Source organism: Oryzias latipes, chromosome 2 (genome assembly GCF_002234675.1).
Source record: "Oryzias latipes chromosome 2, ASM223467v1".
Taxonomy (NCBI): domain Eukaryota; kingdom Metazoa; phylum Chordata; class Actinopteri; order Beloniformes; family Adrianichthyidae; genus Oryzias; species Oryzias latipes.
Window position 1 is genome coordinate 17,523,553 of NC_019860.2, and position 17,736 is coordinate 17,541,288.

The 17,736-nt window shown below is 39.9% G+C and overlaps 1 protein-coding gene across 2 annotated transcripts; it reads right to left on the reverse strand.

Moving 5' to 3' along the window:
- Positions 1-11,225, reverse strand: LOC101167184 (paraspeckle component 1). 2 transcript variants are annotated; one of them, XM_004066570.3, is made up of 10 exons: positions 10,709-11,225; positions 9,829-9,978; positions 9,593-9,744; positions 9,423-9,518; positions 9,140-9,336; positions 8,971-9,055; positions 8,805-8,889; positions 7,047-7,104; positions 4,056-4,192; positions 1,732-3,803 (listed from the first exon to the last, which is right to left on the reverse strand). In XM_004066570.3, exons 1-10 carry the CDS (start codon positions 11,093-11,095, stop codon positions 3,630-3,632), a joined length of 1,521 nt encoding a protein of 506 aa, XP_004066618.1. In that variant the 5' UTR covers positions 11,096-11,225; the 3' UTR covers positions 1,732-3,629. The 2 variants fall into 2 exon arrangements, with proteins under 2 accessions (XP_020566028.1, XP_004066618.1); XM_020710369.2 differs by lacking the exons at positions 1,732-3,803; positions 4,056-4,192; positions 7,047-7,104 and adding an exon at positions 1-646.
- Positions 11,226-17,736: the final 6,511 nt, after the last annotated feature.

The following is a 17,736-nucleotide window of genomic DNA, read 5'->3' on the forward strand; positions in this document are numbered from 1 at the left end:
GGTTTCAATCCTTTCACTGACACTGTGTGCTTGAATTCCAAAAAGTGTGTCTGAGTTCACTCACTGTTTAGTGCCATAAAAGGGGAGGAGCTCCAATCTACTAGAGCCCTGGAAATTTCCCATAAGTCTCTGCCAAAAACCCTACTGCTCACTAGATTGGCAGATATAGACAACAACATTCTGCGTTCTCACTTCAACTACTGGGTGACATCATGATTTTGATCAGAACTGCTTTTAGTTTCTGATCCTCCAAGAATCCATCACTGTGAGTCTCAGCTGTGGAACGGCCTGGAAGAAAACCTTCTACCTTTAAGTCATTCTAGCTCTTCGTCTTCTGGCGCAGGTCGTGAAGGTGAGTCATAGCCGTGATGACGCCGTTTGAGCCGAGCAGAAACCAGAACTGTGTCCGGCCCTGGTTCTTCACACGACCTGAACCTCAGCCGGACGTCCATCAGCGAGGAGGAGGAGGGAGGCACCATGGTTGCCATGTTGGATCGAAGAGATTCCAGACCTGGAAAGGGGCCGACTGTAGGAGTAGCTGCTGGAAGGTCACCAGGCTCAGAAAGAGATCGCCTCTCGGTTTTCCCATAATGCCTCGCTCAGGTGCTCACCAGCTCATCTGCAGTTGGAGGTGAAGGTCAAACATCTGCAACATGAAACGCTCTTTACTTCTTACAAGAAGCAAACCACACCAGAGGTTTCTTCATTTAATCCAAATAATTCCATGAAAGCGCCAGATCACGCATAACGTTACACCAATGGCCAACAGATCAAAGAGTTGTGATATAATCTGTGACCAACAAAGCAAATGAAAGCTTTCTGCAGGTTAAAAAGGAGGAACGTAACTAACTGCAACGGTGAGAGAACACATAGAAGACAAAGTTCATCTTTGGATCAGTGAGACCTTCTTCAGACAAAACCAATGTCAGCCAAGATCTGAACTAGGCCCTTCCCACCCCCCAGGGTGCTCCAGGCCCACGACCGCACTAGACCTACACAGGTGTCCAGATGGCACGTCACCCCCTGGAAGTCCTGAGCTCCCACCCGACTGGGGAGGCAAACACAGGCGACGGTGAGCCTGAGGATCAGGCTCCAGTTGCTGAGCAACTAGGAAAAATACCCGGGTTGGTGCCCTGGTATGCCCAAAAAAAAGGGACCCTGCCAGCTCCTAGGGGGATCCAGTCCACCCAGCTCAGATGTTAAGGACTCCCTCACAAAGAGCTGCAAGGTCAGGGGTGCCTTTGCACCACCAATGGTGCCTTTGCAGGAGACAGGGAACAACATGGCCCTCCCCCTCTTGGAATGGGCCAATACAGACTCCTCCATTCTTTAACAGTGGAATCTGAACGATGGACAACTTGTTGTGTGGGAGGAGACAACATGCAATAAAACCAGCTGGGATTTGACCCAGGACCTTCTCCATTAGATGTTAAGCGTGCTAACCACTACACCACCGTGTCAGCTATATGAACAGGTCTAGAATCTGCCTTTGTGACTTTCAACATATCTGATTCTAACTAACAGACAATAAAGCCTTCAAGCTCAGAAAACTGGAATATTGCTGAAAAAGTCGATGTTGCAAACTTCTGGCAACCCTTCAACGGTCTCTGAGGGGACATCAGTGGATGATGTCATCACAGGGAAGACCGCCGTCTGCTGGTGTTCCTGCTGCACCTGATCATCCAGCAACACTTCCTGATGAGCCACAAAAATGCAGATATATTGGTCCCATTCAGTGTTAAAAACTGTATTTTATTTTGAAGGGCAGAAGTAATAGAGATCACAAAAGTAAAAGTACAGGTAAACGTGTAAAATATGTCATCTTTATGGTTCAGATGACTGAAGCTGGCCTTTTCTTTTTTAAGCTTTTCAAATAAAACCTTTTTTGAAATAAATATAACATTTCAACAAAGTGACAGAACTTTGTTTTTAAATACTTTCTCTAAATGTAACGATATTTTATTTTAAAAAATTATGACGATCTTGTTTTTTTAAATCATTAAGACCTTAAAAGCTTTTACTTCTTTCGCTGTGACTTGTAATAAAGAACTTAGAAAAATTCTTTATTATTCCACAATGGGCAGTAAATTCAGCAAACTACTCTATGACTATTTTAAAATTGTTCCAATGTGTCCAAATACAAGCCCATATCACTACCCCTCCACCACCATGCTTGGCAGTTTTCATTAACTGAAAATTGTAAAGCATTGTGGGTTAAAAGGTGTTTATGTCCCTCATAGGTTTGTTCATGAAGCGTTTCACAAACAAAACGTGGATATTAAAAAAAAAAAAAGTCAACAAAAACACAAACCCATAAAAGTCCTGGAGGTTATTAAATTAAATACAAGTTACTATTTGATAAAAATATAAACCAAATGATTGAATAGAAATTCACACAACCTCGCAGTATTTAGTGTCAAATATTTAAAATTCCAAACACAAATTTCACAGCTTATCACACAAACTAAAAGGAAAACAAATCTAATTGATTTTGAAAGGGTCTCAACCAGGAAGTGACCAGCTTCTATTTACTGATCAAACCAGAGATTAAAAATGCATTATAAATCAGAACAATAAAGGTAAAAAGACTATTTAAAAATGTTTAAGATGTTCCTGAGTGAATGAATGAATCTGATAAAAACAAAACTTTCAAAATGACATGTCTTTAAAAGATTTACGACAACAAAAAAAGGTTATTTAAATGAAAACAAAAGTTTAAAGCAAAATGAATCTAAAGAAAGTGGATTGTATTTTTGTTTTGTTTTTAGCATGCACAGTTCACACACGACCATATTTTATTAAAACCAAACTGTTCTTCCATACAAAAAAAGCGTGGGAGTGGCTTCCAACACATCAGTTTACACATTTACACATCAAACCCACCGGATCCGTCAAGCACGACTTCAAGAGCATGAAGTAAATGTTTCAAGTTCATGTTTTCCTAACTTGTAAAGCAAAGAAAAACGCTTCCAATGTTTGTTTTAATAGAAGAAGCTACAGAGACGTTCACTAAATATCTGTCACAACACACAGAGGAAAGGTCGGGTATGGAGGGGTCACAGTCAAACAAAGGACCAAAGAAGAGTTACACACGTTTTTATGTTTCAAGGGTTAGAGATGAGGTCAAATACTTAAAAAACTTTTTTTTTTTAAACTGCAGGTAGATCAGTTACCTGGAATGTCAGCTGCGCTTATGAGGACGAAGACTTTTCACACAGCTGCTTCAGCTTGTAGCTTCAGAAAATAGATGCGCTAAGAGCCGCTGCAGGTTTTCGTTTCACAGGTTTCTTGAAAGCTTAAGTAGTGTTTCCTGAATATTTGAACAGTTTCGTAACATCCTCCGTATTTCAGTTCTGACATTTTTTCAAAATAAGAGTCAGTTGAAAGAAAGAAAGAACAAAAAAACCATCACAAGCGGTAGTCCGTCCCTTTAAAGTCACATTTTTTTAGCAAAATTATAACAACCGTTTCTGTCAAACAGTCATTTTAAAAACAAACGCCACCTTCCGAAGACTCAAGGTCGCATTTTTGTTTCAGTAGATGCGACTTCTGGACTTGGTGGGTTGTTGTAGAGCAAAAGAAGGAGGGGCTTCTGGCGGAGTGGAGCAAAGTCCCAACGGCGGGAACCGTTAGTATCTGCGGCGTTTGCTGTTGGGGCCGTCAAAGAGACCTGCCGCGGGGCCGCCCCTCCCGAATCCAGTGGACGGTCCGACCTGAGAGCTCAGAGGCTGCTGGTGCTGCTTTGGAGACTCCACCTCCGGCCGGCCGGCGGCCGCTCCGCCCTGTGGGTACCGGTCACTCCTCTGAGGTTCGAGCGGGAGAGATGGTTTGTGGGTAAAGGATAAAAGGGGTTTTGGAAAGCAGCGGATCGTCGCAAGATCAAGAACATTTGGGTTCCGGTTTGGTTCCGGGTGTCGCCGTCCCAGAGCAAACGAGAAAGAGGTGAACCACCGAGACAAAGGGAGAGAAGGGAACAGGACCGTTAGTCACCGTCACCGCCAGCGACCTCCAACCATTTCCTGAAGAGCCCTTTCAAATCCTCCCAGATACATTACCATGGGTCCGTTCTCTGACATCAGCGGCGTCCCCATATTTGCCGTCCCCTCCGCGCCAACGGCGGCTCCCCTTCCACTCATGCCCATCATCGGACCCTGGTTACCAGCGGGCCCCGAGGAGGCGGGGTTATAGCCATCTACACGCAGGACAACGCAAGGTCACTCAGCAGCTAGACGCTGCGTTCACCACGTTCATTAAAGACCCACTGAGGATTTTTCTGACGATGGAGGACAAAGACTTCTGAGTTTTCCTTTATTCAAATCGTTGAGAATCAGGAGCAGAGGAAAAAATGCAGTTTGAAACGGATCATATTTCTGGAAGATACGCCGGGCGGGGCCACTTAGCCATCCGCACCGAGTTCTCGTTCAAGGGGAAGGGGGGGGAAGGCTAAAAAACCCCCAGCATAATTGTAATTAAAAGACCACCTTTGAAATAAATGGATGTACTTTACGTCATTCTCTGACAGATCAACAATGGATCCCAGTGAGAATTTGACAGGATCGGAAAATTCAAAGAAGAAACTGATGGACAGGTTTTATTTTTTAAATCTTCCTAAGAGGCTTTTAGAATTTTTTTTATATCTGGAGTAACAACTGTACAGTTAAGATAAAAAAAAAAAGGGCTTGAACCAAAATGTCTAAATAGATGAAATATTCTTCCATCTTTTAACATAAACTAAGAAAAGCAATAGTTATTACAGAGTGGAAAAAAGTGGATTTTAGCAGAATAAACATAAATAAGGCTCAGAAGTAGACAGAAATTTTATCTTTTGATTCATTTCCACCTTTTATACTCAACATTCATTCCAATATTTATATACATATAAATAAATAAATTTAAACAACAGATCTATGCATCCATGAAGGCTGCTTAATTTGTAAGAAAAGAAATCAAATGTATATACGACATTTGCTGTGAAATAGCTTTGTCCTAAAAATACCCAGATTTTAGTCAAGTTTCCTCTTCGTGTTATTTAAATGGCGTATATACTTATATTTAAAAATAAATACACTTAAGAAAAAATTAAGAAAGTAGCCTTAAGTTTAAATGGAAAGGAAAGAGGGGGAAGAAGATGGAGAAAAAGAAAAGATTGCACATCACCTTCAAGGAAACAAACGGGCTAAAGTTCTGGCCCGGCACATTCAAAGGCTCCACATCATGCAAAATCATTGGGATGAGCTTTTAAGTGTAAAATAATGTTCATTCCTCACAAAAAGAACCCCCAAATGGATATATTGATCCATTCATGAATGCTCTCTGAGCACCAGCCCCTCCCAATCCACAAAAACCAGCGGGTTGTCTTATTGTGACATCACAAAGTGAGGGACCGCCCCTTCCAGGAAGAGTCTGCGCTGCCAGCTCCGCCCCCAGGCTAACACACACGCCCACTTTCTCCATGGAGCTAGCGGTTCACCTAATCACTCATGTTTTTAAGCACATCCATCTTTGCAAAAGTTTGTTAGACACATGGATGACGTCATGAAATGGGCGGCACCCACACGGAGCGAAAGGCGGAGCCTCAGAGATCAAGTCATCTTACTTCTGGGTTGGAAAAGAACTCAGGGCAATAACTAATATTTACAACCAAAAAAAGGGTTTTTTATTGTACCAAAGTTAAAATATTATACGTAAGGGTTAATAGCCGTCGAGGTCTGCATTATCAGAAATCAACACACGCCGTGGAAGCCTGAACAGTCCTCTGCGTCGGACGGTTGCTTCTGCAAAGTGCGATAATTCTGATGATGCACACTTCGTAGGCCATGGTCACTTAAAAAAATAAATATTCAGCCAGTTTTTAAGTACTCTACTCTTGTAACTTTTTCGGTTTGGATCGCTTTTTTCGCAAAAGGCGGACTATTTGATGTAGCACGTTGTCATGTTACCGTTACATGACGCCCCTTAGCCGCTGCGGACCTGGAGTGCAGCGGCAAAGGAAAGCGATATATATATGCTGGTCGTCATGATGGGCTGAATAAAGCATCAGTTCAGAGAGAAAGTTCCCCTCTTACCGCTTGTTTTTGTCCAGATGATGAAGCTCAAGTAGCCGGCGCAGTGATACAGACATTTAAGCTATGTGACCGGAACTTCTTTTTTAAGGTGTGCGGTTATCACTGTGGTATAGCACTTATCCCAGCAGCCAATCAGAATCGAGAATTCACCCAGACCCTGGTATAAATGGATATGGTTTACTCTGAAAGGCTTAAGACTATCATGACATGCATAGAACAGAACAGCTATAACTCTAAACTGTAGCCACATCCATCAATCATGGAGCTGATTTACGACAAGGTCATGTCTTCCTGCTCTAACATTTAGTGAACTCCTACAGTCTGATCCAGATGCTTCCTTTAGAAAAGGGAGAAAACTCTTCCATGTTCAAAACTGTACGAGCAAAGTTTATTGAGAAAAAGAGAAGAAACCAAATGAAACCAAATCCTGGCATCTTCAGGGGACATTAGAAGGAAGCAGCTTTGCTGCCATCTTGTGGTGGGATTTGGTAATGCAGCGAAAATCACGGGATTTAAGATGCTCAAGAAATGACAGTTCAATCAGATTTTAGACGAGGGAAAAAAAACGATTTGAGGTCATTTAAAGGAAAACATTGAGGATCAAAGATGTAAAACAAATACAGTGAACTATACTACTAAATACACGTTTGTCAATAAGATGATGTGCAATCCTGGGTGATCGTTTTAATATCCAAAAGAGGTTTTTAAGCCCGAATGAGTTATGTATGACTTAGTCCCCGCCCCCCCACATCCATCAACTGACATGAATAAAAACCTGAAAAACAAAAACTGAAGTTGGACACCTTTCACTGATTAGGTTAAAAAGGAACAAAAAGTTTCATTTCAAAACGCCTATAAATTCGTCCTAAATATTTCCTGTTATTCTCTGTCTTCATTGATCGCTTTACACTACAAAAGACGTACCCCCCCCACACACACACACACACAAATAAAGATTTCCCTTTAGAATGACAGCCGTACCTCCTATATTAACAGCTCCACGAGGGCCCAGCTCCCCCACTCTCATTTCCTGTTCCCTCTGGAAGAAAAACAGCTTTTCACCGCTAAAGACAAACCAGCAGTCAGCTTTCATAGAACAGATTTTCATCAGGGAGGGGTTAATGATAAAACACAAGAGAACTGCGGTCAATGTGGGAAACCTGCAAACACACCAGGTTCTGCCGTTTCCTGCTTAAAAAAAAACCATAAAAAAATCCAGAGACTGTAGAAATGAGAGGAGATGTAGATGAGCAGCTTTGAACAAAATAATTAACAATAACTCTGAAATGTGTATATTTTGTTCATGAAAATGGACTAAATTTATGGGATTATTGAGACACAAGAACAAATGAATATAATTAAAAAAAATAACTGAACAAAAAGATAAACTATTGAGAATATTAACTAAAATATTAACGAACATAAATTGTAATTAAAATGAGACCAAATCCAATTTTAAAATGTTTTACAGACAGTTCACCTCACACACATTGCACAAAAGAATAAGAAACTAAATAAATAAATAAACTCAAATCTTTTAAATCCCAATAGAGCTTATAACTCTGACATCTATGATATGTCATTTCTGCTGACACAGTTTGAACATAATGTCCTTGAACGCATCAGCAACTCAAAAAAATAGACTTCCTGAACTGAATTAAAGTGAATTCAAAACCTGATTCCTTTTTAGTTTCAACTTAAATATATTCTTATTTTTGTTTTTTATTTTTCTGGGTAAAACCTTAAGTTGATGGGGTTTTTTTTTGTTGTTTTGACTTTTTTTTCCTTCAACAAATTACCTTTTCCGTTTTCTGTATCCTCCAATATTGGTTGTAAGGAAAAATCCACAAATTGGACATCAGCAAAAAGTCTGATATTTATTAAATTAAAAAAAAAAACATTTTAAAAACCAATTCTCCTGAAGGAAGAAGAAGCAGAGAAACCTCATTTGGTTTTGGTCGATACCAATAAATGTAGTCTGAATCTTGACAGCAACAGACACAAAACCGCTTTACAGACAGTTTGTGTGTTTTTGGTCGGAAGTGTGCGTGTGTGTGTGTTTGTGTGTGTGTGTGTGTGCGTGTGCGTGCGTGTGTGTGTTTGTGTGTGCTTCAAGCAGTTCTGAGGGTTTATATCACAGTACAGATCCAGAACTGTCCCTTTATTCAAGTTTGTTGTACTGGATGTTAATCTGTTCATGAACATGCAAATATACTTTTATTTTTTTAAATCAAAAGAAGAAGAAATCCATTTAACAACAAACAAATTTGTAATTTATTTTTATTTAAATAAAAAAGAACAGATTTGTTCGGTCATGGAGAAATGTAATATTTTTAGGAATCACAGCTGTTCAAAAGAGTCGTTCAGTTTAGAAAAGTGCAGCCAGAAAATGTTTCGTCTTCAGAACAATCATGGATTATTTAATCGTCTATGAAGCAATTAGGGTGTAATTAATTATCAATATATATTATAATTAAATTATAATTGAAAAAGAAGAACATTTATATTTCTTTGCACAATCAGAAGGTTAAGAAAATGTTTAATATTAATTCTTAAGTCTTTAGTCGTGATAATGAGAGCTGGATGTAAAGAACGACAGTTGAGCTTAAAGAAATGGAAAACCAAAACAGTAAAAAAAAGTTGATAAAATGAAGAAAATGTTGGCAGTTTTTCCTGATACAGAAAGCAGAGATCAAAGCCTTTTCTGGATAAACAGCTACAGTTTTCACTCATACTCACGTTTTCTATGTAGTTTGGCTTAAAGACGTCCTGCTCCCTGTGCTTCATCATCTCCTCCTCTCTCCTCCTCCTCTCCTCCTCATGCCTAAAGGAGGAAAAAGTTTCAGTGTAGACAACTTTGGATTGAAATCCCCGTCTGTACGCTCAGAAGCAGCAAAAGCCGAACCTCATCTCGATCTGTTTCCTTCTCTGCAGCTCCTGGTTCCGGAGCTCCTCCAGCCTCCTCAGCTCCTCCTGACGCCTCATCAGATCTGAAGTGGGAAACGACGGTTCAAATCAGGGTGAGGGTCTGCGCTGGTGACCGTTTCCTGATCGAAGTCGGACATGAGGCCTACCCTGTCGCATCAACATGAGCTGGTGTTCATGCCTGGCTGATTCCAGCTCCGCCTCCAGCTTCTCTTTGGCCTCCTTGATGTTTCTGTCCACCTGCTCCCTTTGCTGCTTCTCCATCTCGTCCAGAGCTTTCCAGCGGGACGAGTACTCAAACTCGAAGGTGCCGGGCTGGGCGAAGCGCGGCGGCTGCTCTCGCTCCCTGAAAGAGAAGCGTCAAAGTGTTCACTGCTTCTTTACTGCTTCTTTTACGCCTAAATGTGGGTAAAACGTAGCTGCCAGACTCACTTGTGGTACTTTGGAGTTTTCTGCAGTAGTTTTTCCGGCAGCCCGTCTTCATCATCCAAGTGCTCCAGAGGCTCGACGATGACGGGACACGGAGTTCTGCAAACAGAAGGACCGGGTGGGTGGGTCAGGAGACGTCGGGTTGAAAAGAAAAGCAGAATTTCTTTACGCACGTGGTCAGCAGCAGAGCTCCCTCGCTGCAGCGCTCCAGAGCCTTCCGAGCCACCACCTTGTTCCCAAATTCCACAATCCCTTTCCCGGTGGGACGACCGCGATCGTCCGTCACTACGATGGCTCGCTCGACTGGACCGAACTGGGAAAAGGCCTGCAGAGAGACGACATTTCTGTCAGCGCTGTACGGAGGGGTTATTTCATCGAGAATCCGTTTGGGGAAATCCCATCACTCCACCTGCTCCAGCAGTTCATTGGTCACCGTCGGCAGCAGATTGCGGACGGTGAGCGCCGCACCGTGAGTCGCGAAGCGGATCTTCAGCTGTCGATTATTTAAAACTGTGCCGTCCAACTCAGCTTTAGCGATCTCTGCTAGCGTGCGGGTTTCCTAGAAAACAAGTCACCTAGCATCAAGGGCCCGCAATCATTTGAGAAACAAAGGGCCACAATGTTTCCTGTTAGCACAAAAGAGTTAATTCATAAAAACACTGATGATTTCTGATTCAATTTAAATACATTTTAATCTATATAATCACATTTCTATTGTTTTTATTAAAAAAGAAAGTCATCACAAAATTAGATTTGCAATTTTCCTTAAAAGCTTATTAAAAAATGTATCAGTTTTCTTGTAAAAAGAAAAACAAATGTATAAAAAAAAAAACATTTGAATTTTATGATGTTGAATCAATCCTAAATAGCTTATTTTTTAATGTTCAATATGCACTTTTGTGCTAAAACGTGCGAAAATACGGATATATTAGCTACTCACCCCTTTGTGGAATCAATAAAGTTTTATTCTATTGAATTAGCATCACATTTTGACAGTACTTGTTTTTTTGTGGCAACTTTATGTCAAAGACAAAACATTTTCGTGCGTGTTAATATTAAAAATGGAAATATAGAGATATGACCATAAGGACTGCAGAAATTAGATGCAACTTTATGTCAAAACAAGCCTTAAAATGTGCCGAAAATTGTTTCGCTCTGTTCCACCGAAGTGCGCCTGCGCCTTAATGGTGCGTTCATGGACATCATTCTTTGCTAAAGCTGCTTATAGCAAAATAAACGTCATTTCGGTGTAAAATTAAGTTCTTTTTTCTACTTATAAGTCTGCGTACCAGACGGATGAAGCCAAAGCCTCGCTCTCTGTTGATGAACATCTCGCCAATGTTTCCATATTTTGCAAACATGTTTTTGAAGTCCTCTTCCGAAATATCCTGCGGCAGGCTGCCCACAAAGAGGCGCGAGCGCTGGGTGAAACTCTTCTCCCCCGGCTTCCTGAAGCTCGAGATGTCAAAAGTCATTTCTGAATGGCTTTTGCCGCTCCCCTCCGCATCCGCTGCTTCTGCCGGCTCTTCCGCGGGGGAGTGTTGAGGCGGCGGGGCTGGACTGTGTTTGCTTGCCGGCCTCTGCTGCTCCGCCACCGGGGAGTCTGTCCCGCGTCTCGCCGACTGCGGAGAATTCATGGCGAACACGCGCCCTTGTGACATGTTCCGGTTTGCCATGGTTCTCCGTTTAAAGAAGCGTAAATTCCACTTACTCCGCGGAAAATGCTGGAACAGCAACCGCTTAGACGCACCGCTTCTCTACCCCCTCTTCCGAAATTCAAAGATGGCGAGGAGTGCGCGCGCAGGTGCAGTCAGTTCTTCAATTAACAGCAGATTTGTAACGCAAAGCTGAGCTGCTGCCCCCTACAGGTGGCTAAAGGTACTTTAATACTTATTTCCTTGCAGAACACTGATGTTTATTTTTCTGGCGACTAGGCAGATAGATTACAAAGATTATGAAATACTACACATAAGCAATTTTAGTTTTACAGGGGTTTAATGTCTACGGCAGTTAAACAATTAATTAATTCACTTTATTTCAGACTCAGATAAATGAAGACAGACAGAACGTACAAAAAAAAGTTTAAAAAAAAAACAACTACAATATACAACCATTTAAACAGAGTATAATCTCCAGTGCTTCCTCAAGGCGGAGGTGTAGCGGCATGAGCTTCTTCAGGGATCAGTCAGAGACATTGTAAGTGTCTCTGACAATCAACACGCCCAAATATTATTCCTCAATTCTTCTGAAATATTTGTTTAACTATTATTTTATGATATTATCCTTAATTTACATCAAGTTTTTCGTGCACTGGTTTAAAAGTAAGGGTTTAAATTAACCTCTCACCTATGAAGAGTGTCAATTCCAAACACCTTTTAAAAAAATAAAAAAGTAAATTCCAGCAGCAATGCCTGAACAGTAGCTTCTGTAACCGGACAAGCCCCCGACTGAACGAAAGCAGTGTGCGTTCAAGCAACCACTTTCAATGAAAAGTCTATGTAAAACGCGCGTCCAAAACTCTTGCATTCACACGTAGCTTTGACAGGTTTCTGTACATGTTTTCGTACAAAAATGGGGTCCATTGAACGAGCATTGAAAGTTAAACCAGGCCAAACTCTCACCAACCAGGGACTCGAATTTGGTGGCGACGGATGGATGGCATCATTTTTTATTCACGGAAGTGCCAGCCGTTTGAGAACTGACCATGGAGGAGAAATTAACATCTGCGATTTGTGCTTAGAGGGGATTGTGTGACACCAAGTCTTTCGAATATCGGAATAGAGCTGTGAAAGAAAACGCCTGGAGCAAGATTAGCACAGGCGTTTAGCGCCTTCTTGAACGCGCCTCAAATGCCCGACTTTCCAGTTGCATTTGTCTCCCTCTTTTGCAGTCATTCCTCTGCAAAGTCACCTCATTGTGTGAAACAGTTTTCCAGGGGAAACCCCCTTTTCCCTGCCTCCAGATATAACGGCGCATCTTTGCACACATGCTGCTGACATTCCACCGTTTGACGGGGCCCTGGTGGGCCTCTGTCTGCTTCTCTGCCTCTCCAGCGAGAGATCACATGTCGAGTCGGGTCAGAGGGCCGCTGCCTGTCACTGATGGAGCCTCTTTCAGACATGCACTCTTTACCATTTATCTGATGGCGGCTGAACAAGAAGCCACCGTGTCTTTCATTAAAGGAATGTGATGGAGCTGGCGGGGAAGGAAGGATGCGTCTTCCCCCAATTTGTCCTGAGACATGATGTGAAGGTTTTTTTTTTTGTGCTTACATCCACCTGAGAAGCTGCTCTTATCATTTCCTGCTTTCTTTTTGTTTTTTACTGATTTCAACTCAAAGTATATGTTTTTTTTAAAATCTCTTCAAAGCAAAAGTTTTTTTAATATAATAATAATAAACTGTTTAACAAAAAAAACAAAAAAAAGTTTGTTTTAAAGAGTAAACAGTAAATTCAATCAAAGAAAATAAAAAGCTTGACCAAAACATAAACCACATAATTGCTTAAGCGAAATTTACTCAAATAAAAATGAAGTGTATGTAATTCAGGAGACATCACATAAAAATATAATGTTGATTAATTTAAAAGTTAAACCATGCTTTTCATTTTTATACATAATCCTTAATATTTATTATGTATTAGTCAATTATAAATAATAAATACAAGAGCTTTGTTTTCAACATTTTTTATTTTAAAGGAGATTCTTAACCTTTCACTTTGATTTACAGTTTATAGTGAGCTAATTTTATTTAAACAAACAAAAAAATCCATGAAATCGCCTAAGTGGACCCATGCAGATACAGGAACTGACCTGAAAAAATAAATAAAACCAGCAGTAAAAGTTTATAAGAAACTCCCAAAAAATTAGAGAAACATTCATGTAAATACCTTTAAAGTTTGAAAAGCATAAAAATTCACATAACCCTTGTGCTATCCTAGGTACTTTAAAATTGGGAGTTGGGTCATTTAGACCCACTAGACAGTGCGCTGAACCTTTTTTCTTCAATGATTTGTGATCCTCACTGGTGTCCATGGATTACATGAAATCTTTCCACCTTTATCCACCTTTGTCATGGTAGGAATAACATGTCAATGTAAGGGGGGGGTCATCTAAGATAGCACAAGGGTTAAAGGCAAATATTTAGGTGGTTCAAGGCACTCTGGTGGAGACTATAGGACATGAACAACCAGAGATCCACAAACGGCCTACGGTCATGCAAAAATAAATTACTTAAAGATGCAAAATAATGTGTTTTTTTCCAGTGTCGGGGTTTTAAAAGAGTTCATAGTTAAATCATACTTAGTTTTAGAGTTTTGTTTTGGAGTATTTGAAATGTAAATCTTTTCAAGGAGGAAAGGGGAGCAAAAGCAATTTCACAATAAAAGTACATAAAAAAAATAAAATAAACCTACATAATGACATCAGATATTTTAGTCTAACTAGATAAATAATAAAACATTAAAAAAGGGAATAGCTGCATTGTACCTTGTAAAAGTCATATTTATTTTATTATTATTTGTTTCTTTACTTAAAAGATCATTGATCTTAATACAATGTTTTCTAATGAAAGATATTATTTTTGTTCTAATGCTAATTTTAAAATCTCACATGTCATATTTATTCCTATATTCTTTTTTTATTTCTACTTAAAAAAATCATATTTTTTTAATATAAATGTAAAAAAAAAATGAGATTTTTATGCTTAAAGACAATGTTTAAATAAATAAAAATTCCTTTTCAAGAAAGGTTTGAATGGTAGAAAATTGACGGAGATGTGGATGACGCTCTGTGACGTCACAGTCGTGCCCCTCCCCCTCCCGCAGCTTTTTTTTTCATTCTCCTCCGCCTGGAGAGAAGTCTGCTGCAGCTTGACGGAGGACCTGGAGCAGGTACCTTCAAGCCTCTATTGTTGTCTTCTCAGGCAAGTTCGAGTGACTTCTCATCTTTGATGGTGAGTTTAACTGCTCTGCAATGAAAAACTGATTGTTTTGGTCTGGTTTTAGATAATATTATGGGCTGAAAAGAAGAAATATCTTTTTTTGATTATGTTCATCACCAAAATGCAAGGATCTATGCATACATGCCTGTTTTTTTTTAGAAAAATGATAACTGATCATGTGAAATATAGTATTTGTATTAAAATAGGCATTTTTACTTTTAGATTTGATGTAAAATTAGCAGTTAAACTTTAAAACATCACATAAATTGAGTGAAATATAAAATGACAAAAGTTTTTTTTCTTTTTGCGACACATTTTTATAGTTTTGGTTTAAAAAGTCTCATAGAATAACATATTGTTTTGTGCTCACACCCCTAAATTCAGTTTTTCACCAAAGCTGGACTGAAAAACTCCCAAAAACCTCAAGCGTTGGAGGCTAAAATCCAGTTCCATGGACTGGAGCCGCTTATCCGGAGCCAAACCGCGCAGGACGTGATGTTTCCACTGGTTTGCTGTGACCTTTTTAAGACATTTCACAAGGTTGCTGGGATGGCGAAGACTTTACGAGACACCCAGAGCTTCATAAAAGTCGCAGATTGACTCATGCAGGAGGAAAAGTTTGCTGGATTTTTTGGGGGGGGTTGTTGTTGTGCAGTTTTCTAAATCTCCTGTCCTGAGCGGAGAAAGTCGGAGGTGGGGGGGGGGCAAAAAGCAGCAGTTAAGCCCCTGCTGTTTGTGTCTGGTTAACCAAGTCAAGCTGCTTTACTTCAAAGGCAGTGGTGGTGGTCTGCGTTTTGATTTAACTCACTTTTGACACACATGACCACTGTGGAGCCGTTCATTTCAGCAATTTACTCATTTGTAGTTGATTCTGTGTCAGCTGTAGGGAGCCACTTTGGCCGTTTTGGCTGTAAACTGTGGCTGCAATACGTCCCTTTTTGGGGGTGATATTGAGCTGGGTGACTCGTCAAAGGAAATCTCACCGTCAAATCAGTTCAAAATTATTTCAGCAGCCCAACTGTAGGACTTCTGAGAGACTGAGAGAAAAACGAGTTTGCTGCACCAGTTTATGCAAATGTTTGACTCATTCAAGCAGGTTAAAGGCTCATAACATGACCTATCATCTAAGCAAGTTGGGAATATAAAAAAAAATAGTTAACTCAACATATTTGCATCCAAGAAATAATCAAACATGATTTACAAATAAAGTTTTTTTTTAACCTATAAATGTGTGTGTTTTTTTAAGCTGTTGTGTGCAGAACGCCCTTAAAAAAGACACAACACACCCAAAAACTAAGTTATGTCAACACTTCACCCCTTAAGTCAGGTAAATGATTCATAGGTTAGCATGAAGCGGCTGAAGAAACAGAAAGAGAACCCACTTAAATAAAAAAAAAATACAATAAGTGGACAGAAATGGCATGAAAACCGCTATCATCCATGAAGAAATTCTCAAAACTACTTAACATCACAAGAAAGGCTGGTTAATTTAAGGTCAAATCTGAACATTTTTTAGCAAACTTGATTTAAAAAAGCAGAATCTCTCCATCCTCAGCCCCCTCTGTTTGTATCAGCCATCTATTCTTCCAAATCCCTGCTCCTCTGAAGCCCATTTCTCTGTGGACAGAAACCGGGCATCCATCAGAAACCCAAGAGCTGGAGACCTCATCAACTTCTCCTTTGAGCGGTACAGCATATCATTATGAGCTCTACAGTAGCACCGTGCTCTGAGAGGTTCCATGGATGAATGGAGGCACTTGAACTGAGAGGAGGAGGGGGGGGGGGGGTCTGAAGCCTTTCTAATAATCTTCTAATGAATCCTCGCTTCCAGAGCTAAACTCCACACTTTTAGCAGATGCTGATGGCTAACCGAACTGTCTAACGCTAGGAATATGGGTTTAGGATCTGATACTTTTAACTTTTTCTTGATATCATTGAGTAGAAGCTCTTAATTGCTTTGTTGATTGTAAATCATTTCAATCAAGAAGAATTTTGTTGCATTTGAACATGTAATTGTTTTTTATATAATGATGTTAGCAAAGAAGTAAAGAAAGTAAGTGAAGATAAATTATTTAATTTTTTTTACTTTCAGCACAACTTTTAGTTTATTTAACCACTGAAGGTAATGCATCGCTGAAGTTTTGTCCAAGATTAAACACATAAAAGTGGCCTAGTACACTTTCACACTGCACTGTTTGGTCCACACCATGGTGTCTTCTTGAATGATTGTTAAACTGACCTGAACATCTAACGTGAGGGACTCAGTTGTCTTGCAAAAGAACTCGGGTGCGGTTTACCACAGTGTGAATGCAAACAGATTTAAGCGAATTAAAGAGGGAAATCACAAAAGGGCAAAAAAAAAAACTTTCAAGCTATTGTAAAGGCCTAATCACAGCTCAATCGCACCCTCGTACTAAAGGCCGTGTTACACAGCCACTACGTACATTTTGCACATATACAAATAACAATGGGTCATACGTGAATATACGTGGAAAAGGTGAGAAAAGTTGAGGTCTTTTGTGGGAAATTTTCAGATGTATCACAAATGAACCACGTTAAAAACCACAAAATAAGTAAGAATATACCACACAGAAAACACGTAAATCAACGGAGAACATGAACCGTGTGCGATTATCGTGCTGTCAATACACAATTCATTAGTTATTTGTGCGTCAATAATGTAATTTATGCGCGGTGCTTCATGCGTGAAAAGTCCATTAGAAATTCGTGGAACTGTCTTGGAAAGCCACATATCTGTGTATGCGTCACGGAAAAATCAATTACGTGAGATTTGCGTGAAAATTGCGTACTAACTACGTAAAATATGCATAAACTGCGTAATTTAGCAGCTCAAAACCTAATTCAAAGCTCGTCAGCCGATACCTTCGACGGAAATCTGCGCACATTGAACGCAAGACACACTTATGAATTATGCAAATCACGCATGTATCACGAAATACCAAAATTTCATACGTGGAAAATGCGCTAAATGTGGCTGTGTGACACGGTCTTAAAGTAGCGTGAAAGCCTAGTCGGCAAAAGTTTTTTTCTCATCTGTCATTCGGTATTTTAATGATATTTATAATCAGAACTTGGCTTTGAAGGGAAAAAGTCTGCGTTTTGCAGAAAGTTTATAACAACATTGCAAAAACTTTTAAAATCTCAAGACCAAAACTGGTCAAGTTTGGGTACTTTTGCGTAAGAATGTTTTGTTTTTAAATGTACAAAAATATTACATTTTTAAAAATCATATAGTAAGCAAACAAAACAATTTATTAATGTTGTAGAAAGAATATTGTTCCCCACTTTGGTCTTAAAATAGGTAATCTGCTTTTGACAGAGTGAACATGAGCTCATGTGTGCTCTAGTTGCGGCGCA

Bases quoted from the DNA above. Each gene is read 5' to 3' on its own strand.
- LOC101167184 (XM_004066570.3), bottom strand. From the start codon at position 11,095: ATGGCAAACCGGAACATGTCACAAGGGCGCGTGTTCGCCATGAATTCT. The intron at 9,337-9,422 runs GTGAGTCTGGCA...CTTCTCTTTCAG, and splicing joins AAAACTCCAAAGTACCACAA to GGAGCGAGAGCAGCCGCCGC. The intron at 9,056-9,139 runs GTAGGCCTCATG...TTCCCACTTCAG, and splicing joins GCTCATGTTGATGCGACAGG to ATCTGATGAGGCGTCAGGAG.